Source organism: Dendrobium catenatum, unplaced genomic scaffold (genome assembly GCF_001605985.2).
Source record: "Dendrobium catenatum unplaced genomic scaffold, ASM160598v2 fragScaff_scaffold_185, whole genome shotgun sequence".
NCBI classification, from domain to species: Eukaryota; Viridiplantae; Streptophyta; class Magnoliopsida; order Asparagales; family Orchidaceae; genus Dendrobium; species Dendrobium catenatum.
Window position 1 is genome coordinate 87,665 of NW_021318647.1, and position 12,706 is coordinate 100,370.

Below are 12,706 nucleotides of genomic sequence, written 5' to 3' on the forward strand. Positions count from 1 at the left end.
GATAGCAGTACCATGCTTTGATTTCAGTTGTAGGCTTTGGTGACCTGCTGGACTATTTAAGCTCATTATATGTGGTTAACAATTTCAGGTCCGAGCAAGACAACTGGAATGGAGTTCGATCATAATGTCAGACGAATCCTTTCACTATGGATGCCTGGGGCGTCACACTACCGAAGGCCCAACGTTCTGCTCAAGGCCCAACGTTCTATTCAAGGCCAAACTACTAACTAACACTTGAACTTCCAGGTGACGCAGGGTCTAACACCAGACTCCTATCGAACAGTTACTAGTTGTAATCTGATCACCCTTGGAGGAGATTCAGCCCTTTGTAACCGACTCAAATTCTAGTGGAATCACTTTCAACCGGGCTAGGCCCCGTGATTTTTCCCCCTATTTAGGGGTCTTCCACGTAAAAACTCTGGTGTCTCCTATGAATGCTACACCCTCTCACTTATCTGATTGTGTGCTGGATCTTCGTACAATGCTAAGACATTAAACTATATAGTATATACTTCTCTACCGCAAAGAATATTCTAGGATGCAACAGTTATTATTTATTAATGATATATTTATCTGATGTTGCATGATAATTTTCATTCAAAAATAAATAAAATATTAATTTAAAAAGTATAAATAAGAATAATACAAAAATTGAAAATCTTAAGCAAAATTTGTAATATCTGCAAAAAAATTGAAAAGAAGACTAATGGGACCGTACATTCACATTCGAAAATTGATTCAGCAACCCGTGTCCCACTGTAATATCATAACTCCCTACTTTGATGGCATCACTGACCGTATCGTCGTCCCATCATAACCGACCACTAAGAGATTCATGTTAATATAAGCTCAGCCGTCGGAACAAAATATCAATCTCTTTGTCAGTTTGTCTGCAGATTGCATATAAAGAAATATTAAATGGGAGAAGAAATTACGGCATCCAAGTCCTTGCGTCCGCAATCGCTCGTCACTGGTTTTCTGCTTACTTTCTTTACCAGTTAGTTCGCCGGAATCCGTCCTTTTACTGTTTCTTCTGTTCAATTCTTCATTCCTCTTATTTTCAATCCGAAGGCAATAATAATTAAAAAAAGATTGAGACGAAATTGTTGGTAGCCCCGATTTCTCACTTCCCCTCCTTCGCTTTATTCTATTTGTTGAGATCTCAATTGTAAATCTAGGGTTTCTCGTTTATTTTCTTCAAATTTTTCTGCTTTCACAATTTTCAGAGGGGCGATGCTGCAAGGCCGGTGGATGCTGTAGGGGGTTGAATTCGAGAGTAGGTTGTAGAAGAAAGAGAAGTTTGAATACTGAGAATGAGTTTGCTGGATTCATCGGCATCTTTGTTGGCTACATGTGGAGGGGACACTGTGAAGCTCTTTGATGTCAGCGTCAAATCTGCTGATCCATGTACTCTGAGTTATACGCCTTCGCCTGGATCTCAAGTGAACTCCGTCAAATGGAACCACACTAGTAATTCCTCTCTCTTCCGTTTGTGCATTTATTTATTTTATATATTGTTTACTCAATCAGTTGTCGGCCATCATATTAGATTGGTTACATCTATGGCAAATTCCATTAGGGCCCTATTTGGAAGGCTAAGCCATTTTGAATAATATTGAATCTTCCTGCATAATATTTTGGACCTATGCAATATAGCGTAAAAGATGCATTAAAAAGACATGTATATAAAATAAATGAAGAAGGTCAATAATCAAAAGGGGTACCCTAAATGTAACATAGCTGTAAGTTGCTTAAGAAAATCTAAAAAAATAAATTTAAAGTTTTTTGGAAAAGCTTGGCAAGAACAAATAGAGAATGAACATTCTTGAATGTGTCTCCAAATAGTTGGGGTAAGGAAAGTGATGATGATGAATGCAAATTGGACTATATATATATATATATATATTATTAAGGCTAGTGATAAATATATTATAATAGATCTATTTATTATTTAAATATTTAAATGACAAGAAAATATTATTGTACTATGTTTCCTATTTTTTAGGTTATTTTGATCCTAGGAAATAAAGCTTAGGCTTTGATAGGTTTTGTTTGACTAAGGCTAGTGATGATGATGAATGCAAATTGTTACTTCATTTTCTTATTTTTATTAGATCTATTTATTATTTTAAATATTTAAATTACAAGAAAATATTCTTGCACTATATTTCCTTTTTCTTAAGTTGTTTTGATCCTAGGAAATAAGGCTTAGGCTTTGATAGGTTTTGTTTGTCTTGGTTTTTGATTAGATATAGCATGAGGGATATGATATTATTTTATCAGAAGTGAGTACTTGTTTATTATTATTACTGTTTCTTTTGCACACAAAGGACCAAAAGTGACTTTTACCCTCCTTGAGAATGGAACTAACTCCCTTTATAAAGGTGAGTTTCAACTCTTCAAGTCACTTCTGATGTCATTTATCAATACAGTCTTTGGAACTCACTTTCAATCATTTTTGACTGCTTGCATTGAAACCAGCAAACTAATGTTGTGTCTTCAATGCCCTAATATACGGTAAATTATTGCATACGGTCACCGGACGCGAAAAATAGGTTCGGACATCCAATAAAAATTTGCCACGTCACCTGCACTTTTGACTGCGCTTTTGACTTGCGCTTTAGTTGCGCTTTAGTTGCTCTTTGACTGTGCTTTACCTGCGCTTTTGACTGCGCTTTACCTACGCTTTACCTGCATTTTACCTGCGCTTTTGATGCGCTTAATTTAAAATAATATTTTATTAATATCCGGACATATCTCCGTGTTCGGTGACCGGATGCAATAATTTGCCCTAATATACATACCCAAATTTCCTGAGTTTAGGGGTGTAAGTGAGCCGAGCAGGCTCGCGAGCCGGCTCGAGCTCGACTCGTTTATGGGCTCGCGAGCCGAGCTTATCGAGCTCACGAGTCGAGCTCGAGTTCGAGCTCTTTTAGTAAACGAGCTTGAATTCGAGCTTCATGAGGCTCGACTCGTGAGCTCGCGAGCCGGCTCGAATAAATATTAATATTTTTAAAAAATTAAGTAATTAATATTTTATTAATTTTAAATCTTAAAAAAAAATACATTGCTGCATCAGTTTATTAAAAAAAACTATTTTTAAATGTTTTAATAGAAGTTGCAGGCTTGCAGCACAACATTAATTACTCCAGCTAAAAAGTATTTCCAAAAGAAGTCAGTGTCACAGGTTTACACAAGAGAAAATAAAAAAAGCTTGCCATCTGTTTTTATCCACCTGAAAAAGAATACCGCGTGCAATGAGGCGTTCGCAGTCTGCACTGTTGCTGGCTCACTCGCCGAGAAACCGGGCGGGAAAACGCGTATGGAGGGCGGGAAATCGAAACTGATCGGCTCGACGAGCGGCTTGATAGCTCGTTTATATGTCGCGAGTCGAGCTCGAGCTCGACTTTTGAGCTCGACTCGAGTTCGATCTCGAGTTCGAGCTTGGTATTAGGTTGGCGAGTCGAGCTCGAACACCTCTTGACTCGAGCTCGACTTGACTCGTTTGCACCCCTACCTGATTTCAATATTATATAACCTCATATTCAATTAATTAATGCTCATGTATCTCTCTTTTATAATCATTTTATTCCAACATTTTAACACATTTATCTTTACAATATTATTATTTTTCGGTTCAGTCACTTTTTTTTTAAATTACTTTATATGACATAAATCTTCTTAGTGTAGTTTTATTTAGTAAATTGTAAGTATCAATCTTATTACATATTATCCTTCCCATGCTTCTCCATTTTAACTTACAATTTATATCTTGTTTTTCACTATTTTTTATATAATTGAACTTATGATGCAAGCAAAAATTAGGAGAAACCCCAAATTTTTGCAAACAAAAACAAAAGCTTCCTAGGAAATAGAAATGATACAAAATTTCCAAAAACTAGAAAAATACGACTTATACAACTTATACGACAAACAACAAACTTTAATATTATAAAACGACACGTACAATAAAGGACGCTTACAAACTTTTAAAATAAAGCTCATAAAGTTGCATTTCTTAATCGAGAAGAAAGGTACAAGTGGCGTCGGACTTGCGGGTAGAAGAAGTAGATTAGAAGCGAGACGAAATGAAGGAGAAGCTCGCAAGCTTTCCTAGAAGAGGGGAAGGGGATACATAGCTCTCAAGCTATAAAAGAAAACTCTCAGATTTCTTTCCAAAAATCAGCAGACATAACATCTCTCCAAAAACTCTCTAACAGCCACAAAACATCTCTAATTTATAAGCAAAAGAAAGAAGCCAAACAACCATTCCACCTCGAACCAAAACCAATCAGGTTTGGGGAAATGAAAGGCCAAAGGACACCACAAATAGCCCACAAAATCTGCACATAAAACAGGAAGAAAAGTCACGGGAAACACAGCCAGGGAGCCACGGGAAAGCAGCCAGGGAGGGACCTGAGGAGTCAAGCCAGGAAACGAGACAGAGGAAGACACGAGAAAAGCAGTCAGGGAGAAAACCGAAAAGGCAACCAACCCACAGCTTTTATTCACAAGGAAGAAACCAAAGAGACTCAAGAATGGGAATAAACAAGCTCCACTCCACATACCTTTATGAATTTATGAGCTAGAAAGTGCAATTATACCACCAAATAATGAGTTAATTATCAGCTCAAGCATTAATGAGTTAGCACCAAGTATATCTCAAAATTTCAGCTAATAACTAGAGAATCCAAAGCCTAACCCGAGAGCAGCCAAACCCAAACCGAGAAACAGCAAGCAGCCCAATGACAAAAGGACCTCCCCTGCCTACATCAACTTAAATATTTGAATTTATTACGTGCTACATCCAACATGGTTCTCTAACATCATTAATTGATCAAATTGTTTATGTCACATCCAGTAAAATTTCATATGATGTGTTTAGTTTGTGAATGTTGTTGAATGTGATATTGCAACAAATCTATTTTTGAAATAAATGAAAATTTTGAGTAAAATAAACAATTTATCAAATTAAATGCCTATGATTAATAAATTAAAAACATAAATATAATATCCAATTTTAGCATATATCAAAATATTTGTGTAATTGAATAGTGCTGAATGATTATTTGAAATTTTAAGTTTTATAGGTTTAGCTGCCTTGGATCAGTTACATAAATGAAGCAGTGCTTTGATTTAATGCATAATAAGAAAGTGTTATGGATTAACTTTGCAGTATAAGGAGGAAGTTAGGGTCACATCAATTGAAGACAAGTAGAATTAATTTATAAGAAATAGAAGAAAGAATATTAATAAAATGATAAAATGAACATAATAGATCTTTACGTGGTTTGATACTAAACTAGCTTACATCCACACCTAAGCGAACATTGACTTAAGATTCCATTACATAAGCTCTCATTTGCTCTAAGAACCGGCATAGAAACTAGTGCATACCAAACTAGATGTTATAAACTGGTAATTGTCTATGTTCTCAAAGACTTGGGAAAACAAGAATACAAATACAAGTGAAAGTAAAATTCTTGTTTAGAAAAATGTGGGCGGTGGCATGCAAATGATTTAGAATTTTGACACCTCCAGTACGTAAAATATTCTTGATTAATTTTAGCTTTAGGAGGTGTGCATGGTATCCTTTTAAAGTTTGAGCCATGTGGTTTAGTGATTTTGCAATTACATAATATGACAAAAAGTAAAAGCCCAAAATGACTGTAAATATGATCTTCAGGCTTTGAATCTATTTGTTGTGTCGTCTGGTCACTGGATTATACTTTGAAAAGTATGTTGAAAATTATATTGGGGTATGCTCTAATTCCCAATCATGTTATACTTAGCTTTTACATTTGTACCTCTAATTTGTTTATAGAGATAAGGTTAGTGCTGAAAATCCAATTTTCTAGAGTACTTTATATTAATCTCTTACTGTTACTCCTTCAGATCTAGTTGTAGCTAGTGCTGGAGAAGATAAAAAGATATCATTGTGGCGTAAAAATGGTCAAAGTATGGGGACAGTACCCCTCGTTGGCACTAATGTTGGCGACGACATTGAGGTAAAACCATTTAATTTGGTAACATATATGTTCTACGATAAAATGATTGCAACCTTATGGGGCCATCCCTATTTCTATTTATTCTATAAACATGTGGCTTTATTTAAGTACTCTATAAGACAGTTTATGCTGTGAAGGCAATAATATTTTGCTACATTACTTCGATCATATTAAGTTGCTTTAATACATTGATCCCAATTTTTTTTTTATACTTTTATGCGGCAGTGGAGGGAACAATCTTTTGTTTGGGGCAGTTGCTAACTGCCATTCAGGTTTTTAATAATTTCGGTTATATTTGAATTTGATGAAACTATCCTTGTTTTTTATTTTTATTTTAAAATTTGAGAACATGCAATGTTTTAGTTACTTGCTGTACTTTAAAGTTTTATTTAACTTTGTTGAAATATTATTACTTCATGTTTTAAGATGCCACCTTTATAAGCAATACATTAAAGATTCAAATGGAAATCATTTTCGTCAAAACCATGCCATTTTCCTGTGCAGGATAATTAATATGTATTTTTGAGCATTTGGATTCGTTAGATTTAATATTTAACTTTTTTGAGTTGGAAATTTGACATAGTAAAGGTCATTATTTAATTTGTTTGACATCCTTGCCTCCAAAGAATTCTAATTTTTAGCATTTCCCATGAAGGTCAAGGTTATTGGATGAAAAGAATACAGTACCCAGAAACATAGTGAACAAAGGATTTCCTAGTGAAGCTTTATGACAACAATTTCATTATTGTGCTAATTTTTGAGAAACCAATTTTCAGAAATAAATTAGGTTTTGCACATTTGTAAAAACCCTTAGTCCTTTTGCTGTTTGGCTTGACTTCAAACTCCATTTAACCAGGTTCCGCAGATTTATAATATGTAACTGCTCATATTTTGGGCTAAGCCACATTTCTACGACAAATTAAACAGAGGCATACTCGTCAGCCTGATGTAAATCATAAGAATTGTTTTAAAAGCAAAGCATATGCTTCAAATGAAGTTTTAAAGATGGATAATCTTAGCCATGAAGTCTGCCGCAAAAATAAAAAAAATGGCATTCTTTGTCCGAATTATGATGAAAGTCTGCCTAAAAAAATAATAAATAAACAAATAAATCTTGGCCATCAAGGCGAATACTAGTTAGAATTATGATGAATAAATGCAAAGCCAGCTTATTTTGATTTATTGTTTTTGCATGTTATGCCAAAAATGATTGACGTGGAAGAGTCATTTTTAAATTCTTCCACGGTATTAGAATTTATTATAATTCAAAGCTAATGTCAACTTAAAGACTCAAACTAGTCTTATGAGATGAGGACCTGGTTGTTAAGTGATGGGCCTTACAGTAGTACTCGGATATATGTGTTGTGCTTTTTAATGATGTTAGGTGGATGCAGGGATTTTGTGGTGACAACTGACAACCATTATGGATTCACCTTGATTTAACCTCCTAAACTATCTAACCAGCTTGGCCATTATTGTCATCTTCAATAGCTAAACTCATCTTTGTTTCATGGCGAAAGACACCTGAATCTTAATTTTATCATATATAGCTGGATCCAAGAGCTATTACATAGGCATGATGGTGTAGACTGTTGTCTGATTTATGATTATTGATTATTTTGATTTTCTTATGTATTGTCATCATATATTTATTATGGAATCAACCTATTTTTAATTTGTTTTGTATTTTCACGAGGGCTTCCATGTACAAAATCTTACGGACAATTTGCAATTTAATTAAGGGTTTATTTGGTTGTCTGAAAAAGTAGTGCAATGTAAAAGGAATACTTTGTAGTTGTTTGGATGATTTTAAAAGAAATGCATGAGATTATTTTTCTTTGTTTGGTTTAAGTAAAATGAATACAATGTAAAGTGCAAACAGGTTGTGGCCGGGGAGGGCGGGCGGGCGGTGGTTGACTTCCGATAGGTGTCCGGCAGTAAGTTTCCAATGTATTTGGAAATCACCCAAATATGAAGAATTTCAAATACACTGGATTTGAACTAGATTGTGAATTCTTTTTTCCTTCAAAATTTTACTCTCCATTCCTTTTGCTTCAAACAAAACATCAATATTTTCAAAATCCTTGTATTTGAAATATTTTACACTCGTTTTGTAGCAAACCAAACAACCCCCAAGTCATTTTTATAATTTGCCTTTTATGCTCTGAAACAATCAAGCTATGAAGAGCTGAATGAAAATTAACTATAAATTTTTTATTGCTTTAAGGAATCATAAAAGGCTTGATGTTGTTGTTGTAAGGAATCATAACAAACTATTTTGATGGTTCAAATCAGATGTTTGAGGACTCAATCTATAACTTGATTTGCAATTTAGTTTTCTTTTTAATTCTTTCATCTATTTTGATTTCCTATTATAAGTGCAATTTCACTCCTATGGTAGTTTAACGTCAAGGTAATTTTAATAGTTTTTTTACTTGTTATCATCAGTTTACAATATTTTCTCTCTCTACACTCGCCCTTCCTATTTTCATTCTTTCTCCCTCCCGTTTATATTTCTTTTGCAATCTTGTGTGTTTCCCATCAATTTGACAAGCTATAACCTTTCTTTTCTCTTTCTAGCCATCTTATTATCTCTTCTCTCTAATGGCTTATCATCATTGTTAGCCTTATCTTAAATATTTTGGGCCAATTTTACTTTTTTCATGTTGAGTGCCGCCTATGGAGTTATCCTTTAAAATTTAATTGAAACTCCTTCGTCCTCTCCTTTTATTAGTACTTGGGTTTCTCCTCATAAATTATAGTATCACCTGCATTTGCTCTTTCAAAATCCTTGCTGCTATTGTTTATGTTTCCATCATGTCTTCGAGATGTTCATATACGTGATCGAGCCCACTGTTTTTGCTACCAAATCAATATCCTCTCTGAGCTACGATTTCCTCTTGTGTTCTATCTCATCCTTCATCGTTGCCCAATCTGATGACCCCCTCCTTTTGAGGCTCCAACTTACAAAGCATCTTGTTATATTTCTCTTACTACTTGCACTCGATTCTTCATTGAAGTTGTTAAAGGGTTGAATACTTCTGGGATCTAATGACCCTCATTCAACAATTTACCTTTATTTTTTAGCAAGGCTCAATTCCACATTAACATAAGCAACCATCTATTGTTTAAGGCATATTTGCACTTATTTTCATTGAAAATGAGATCCCGAGATTGCTTGTCAACTATCATTTTCTATTTTTGGTAAAGTTTCTTTGGTGCACCCCTTGTCTAGAAATCACTCGTGAATATATATTAGATTAGCACTTGGTTGGTTACTTCTCTATTAGAATCATTGACCATTTCATAGCAATATAAGACTTTCTTCATAAGAAAATTACACTAACTTTTTCAAGGTTATGATACTATGTAGTAGAAAATTAGATCGTTTAGATCGCAAAGCTTGTAAAGTTATTCCAAGTGAAAATTTATGTACCCAACATCGATTATTAGTTTTGAACTTTAAGATAAATGGGCATAAAATAAAAAATAAAGTAAAACGATTTTCTAGGATTATATGGGGGCATTTAAAGAATATTAAAAAAAACTTATTTTTGAGAGTAAAATTTTAGATCTTAATATTTTGTTTGTGCATGAAGATGCTAATGTTATGTGGGAAAAAGTGGCTAGTGATATTAAGATTATTGCAAAAGATGTGCTTGGAGTTTCGAAGGGAAAATCTTCTAATAGTAAAAATAGTTGGTGGTGAAATTCTAATGTGCAAGAAAATATAAAAAATAAAAAGATTTGTTATAAAAATTGGTTTAGATGTAAAAATTCGGATTATTGGGAAAGTTATAAAGAGGCTCGTAAGGAATCTAAGAAAGCTATTTGCGATGCAAAGAGCTTAGCTTTTAATGATTTATATAATAAATTAGATACTAAGAGGGAGAAAAATATATGTATGTTAGCCAAACAAAGAGATAAGAGTAGTAAGGATTTAGTTCAAGTGTAGTGTATTAAGGATGAAGATAAAGTACTTTTCTTAAAAGATGATATTCAACAAATGTGGATGAGATATTTTGCTAAACTTTTTAATGAAGATTGTGAAAATATGATTGACTTTCGTGACTTTAGCACTCTAAATGAAAATAAGGATATTTGTTTTTATCGGCATATTAGTAAAACCGAAGTTAGAGAGGTTTTAAAGAAAATGAAGTGTAGAAAAGATGTTGAACCTGATGATATTCAAATAGAGATGTGGAAATGCTTAGGAGATGAAGGAATTTCTTGGCTTTCTAAACTTTTAAATACTATTTTGAAGACTAAAAAAATGTCAGATCAGTGAAGATTGAGTGTGCTAATTCCTATGTTTAAGAATAAAGGTGATGTACAAGAGTGTGCGAATTATAGAGGAATTAAGTTAATGTGTCATACTTTAAAAATATGGGAGCGAGTTATGGAGCGTAGGTTATAGCGTGGTACTAATGTTTCTCAAAATCAATTTGGATTCATGCCGGGTAGGTCTAGTATGGAAGCCATACATTTATTGAGAGGTTTGATAGGAAAATATAGAGAGAACAAGGAGGATCTACATATGATATTTATTGATTTAGAGAAAACATATGATAAAGTTCCAAGAGAAGTGCTACGGAGAGTTCTTGAAAAAAAAAGAGTTAATAACACTTATATTCAAATCATTAGATATATGTATGCAGGAGCTATTACTTGTGACACAAGGTGGTTTGACCAAGTATTTTCCTATTTCGGTTGGATTACATCAAGGATTAGCCTTAAGTCCATATATTTTTGCTTTAGTCATGGATGTTCTCAGTAGACATTTGCAAGAGTATGTACCTTGGTGTATGCTTTTTGTTGATGATATTCTTCTTATTGATAAGCCTAGAGAGGGAGTTGAAGATAAACTTGAATTATGGAGGTCAACCTTAATGTTTAAAGGTTTTCGCTTGAGTAGATCTAAAATTGAATATATGGAGTGTAATTTTAGTAGCAATAGTCCTAGTGAGGGGATTGTGACTTTGGGCGATCAAGTCATTAATAAGAGTACATGTTTTAGATAACTTGGTTCTATTGTTCAGAGTGATGGTGAAATAGATGGGGATATTATCAGCAGAATTTAAGTTTGATGGTTGAAGTGGAGGAATGCTTCAGGCTTGTTGTGCGATAGAAAAGTCTCCCTCAAACTTAAGGGAAAAATCTATAAGATGGTGGTGAGACCTGCAATGATTTATGGTGCTGAATGTTGGCCATTAAAAGAGAAGCATAATACTAAGTTAACTGTTGCAGAAATGAGGATGCTTAGGTGGGTGAGTGGCTTTACTGTTAGAGATAGGATGTGAAATGAGTATATACGTGAAAAAGTTGGAGTAGCTCCAGTGGAAGATAAGATTAGAGAGAGTCGCCTTAGATGGTTTGGCCACATTAAACAGAGGCCTTCCGATGACCCTGTTAGGAAAGTTGAGGTATTAGATTTGACTTATGTTAAGAAAGGTAGAGGTAGACCTAAAAAAACTTGGTTAGAAAATATTAGAAATGATCTTTCTTTATTAGATTTAAATGAGAATTTAACTTTTAACAATACACAATAGCGAAAAAGGATTCATGTAGCCGACCCCACGTAGTGGGACAAAGGCTTGATGTTGTTGTTGTTGTTGTTGATACTATGTAGTATATACATGATGCAAATGCTAAAATGGTCTTCTTAGTTTGACTCTTTCAGGAACCTCCTATCATGCTTGTTTGGGTTGCATTTCCTCCTTTCACATTATATTGACAAATCTCACTTATGCAACTTGGTTTCTCACTTATGCAACTTGGTTTCTATTTTTGATAAAACATTATATGTGGATACTGCTACAATTAGTCTCTCTTAGTTCATTGCTAGAGTTGTGGTTAAATTGATTTTTTAATTTCTCTTGAAAAGGGGGTGTGCATCGGTTCCTCTTTTTATGATTATTGACAAAAGATAGAATTTGAAGGCATTTTTTCATATTCTGCTTCTTGCAAGATTTTCGGACAAAACTTCTTTAAATGTTTTAAAGCTTATTTGAAAATATGCATTTTGCTAGGCCAGCCCAAGGAGGACCAGCTGAACCGGTCCGCAGTGGACCGGTTCTTGTCTACAGGCGGAGGGCTCAAGGGGCGCAGAGCCATGGAGAGAGGGGGGCGGCTAAGGAGTTGGGGTCGACAACTCAATTAAACATTGCCTTTGGAGGAAAATTTTGAATTAAGGGATGTTTAGGGATTTTGTAATTGTCCTCTTTGCTTTAATTAGTTTATCTTTGAAGGGTTAGGGTTTTATCTTGAATTTGAAGGCTAAATTTGAGATATAGGGTTTTGCTTTTTGGGTTCTAGGTTTGGGCTAGAGATTTGGAGGGTTGAATCTTTGATGAGGACATCAGGACACGGAAATTTATCAGAGGCATGGCCGTCGATCTACGGCCACGATTACACCGCTCTACTTTTGATTTTTCATATTTATTAGTTTTGTTTATGAAGTTTTATTATGCTTTTCCACTTTTGCCCTTACTCAAGGGTTTAGGCATGTGTAAGCCCTAAGGGCATAGTAGTACTTTGTATTTTCTCATTGTATGGGCTATTTAAAAGCCTTCCCCTCTTTTGAGGGATGATGAATGATAATTAAAAAAAAAAATTCTGCATGTGTTCTATGGAGAGTTGTGAGAGTTCTAGGAGAGAGCTTTGGTGAAGTCCCTTGGTGAAGGGCAAGCGGATCATCC

General features: G+C 34.4%; 1 protein-coding gene across 4 annotated transcripts in view; it reads left to right on the top strand.

Annotated features, from left to right (window-relative positions):
- The first annotated feature begins 893 nt into the window (after nucleotides 1-893).
- Nucleotides 894-12,706, top strand: part of LOC110099460 (protein NEDD1) — a 31,943-nt gene continuing 20,130 nt past the window's right edge. Inside the window, exons 1-3 of one of the 4 annotated variants that reach the window (XM_020826613.2) lie at nucleotides 894-997; nucleotides 1,227-1,470; nucleotides 5,896-6,008. In XM_020826613.2, coding sequence (XP_020682272.1) covers nucleotides 1,314-1,470; nucleotides 5,896-6,008 — 270 coding nt within the window. In that variant the 5' untranslated portion in view covers nucleotides 894-997; nucleotides 1,227-1,313. Of the gene's footprint in view, nucleotides 1,110-1,226; nucleotides 1,471-5,895; nucleotides 6,009-12,706 lie in introns of those variants that run through there. The other 3 variants (XM_020826611.2, XM_020826612.2, XM_020826614.2) reach the window with 3 other exon arrangements.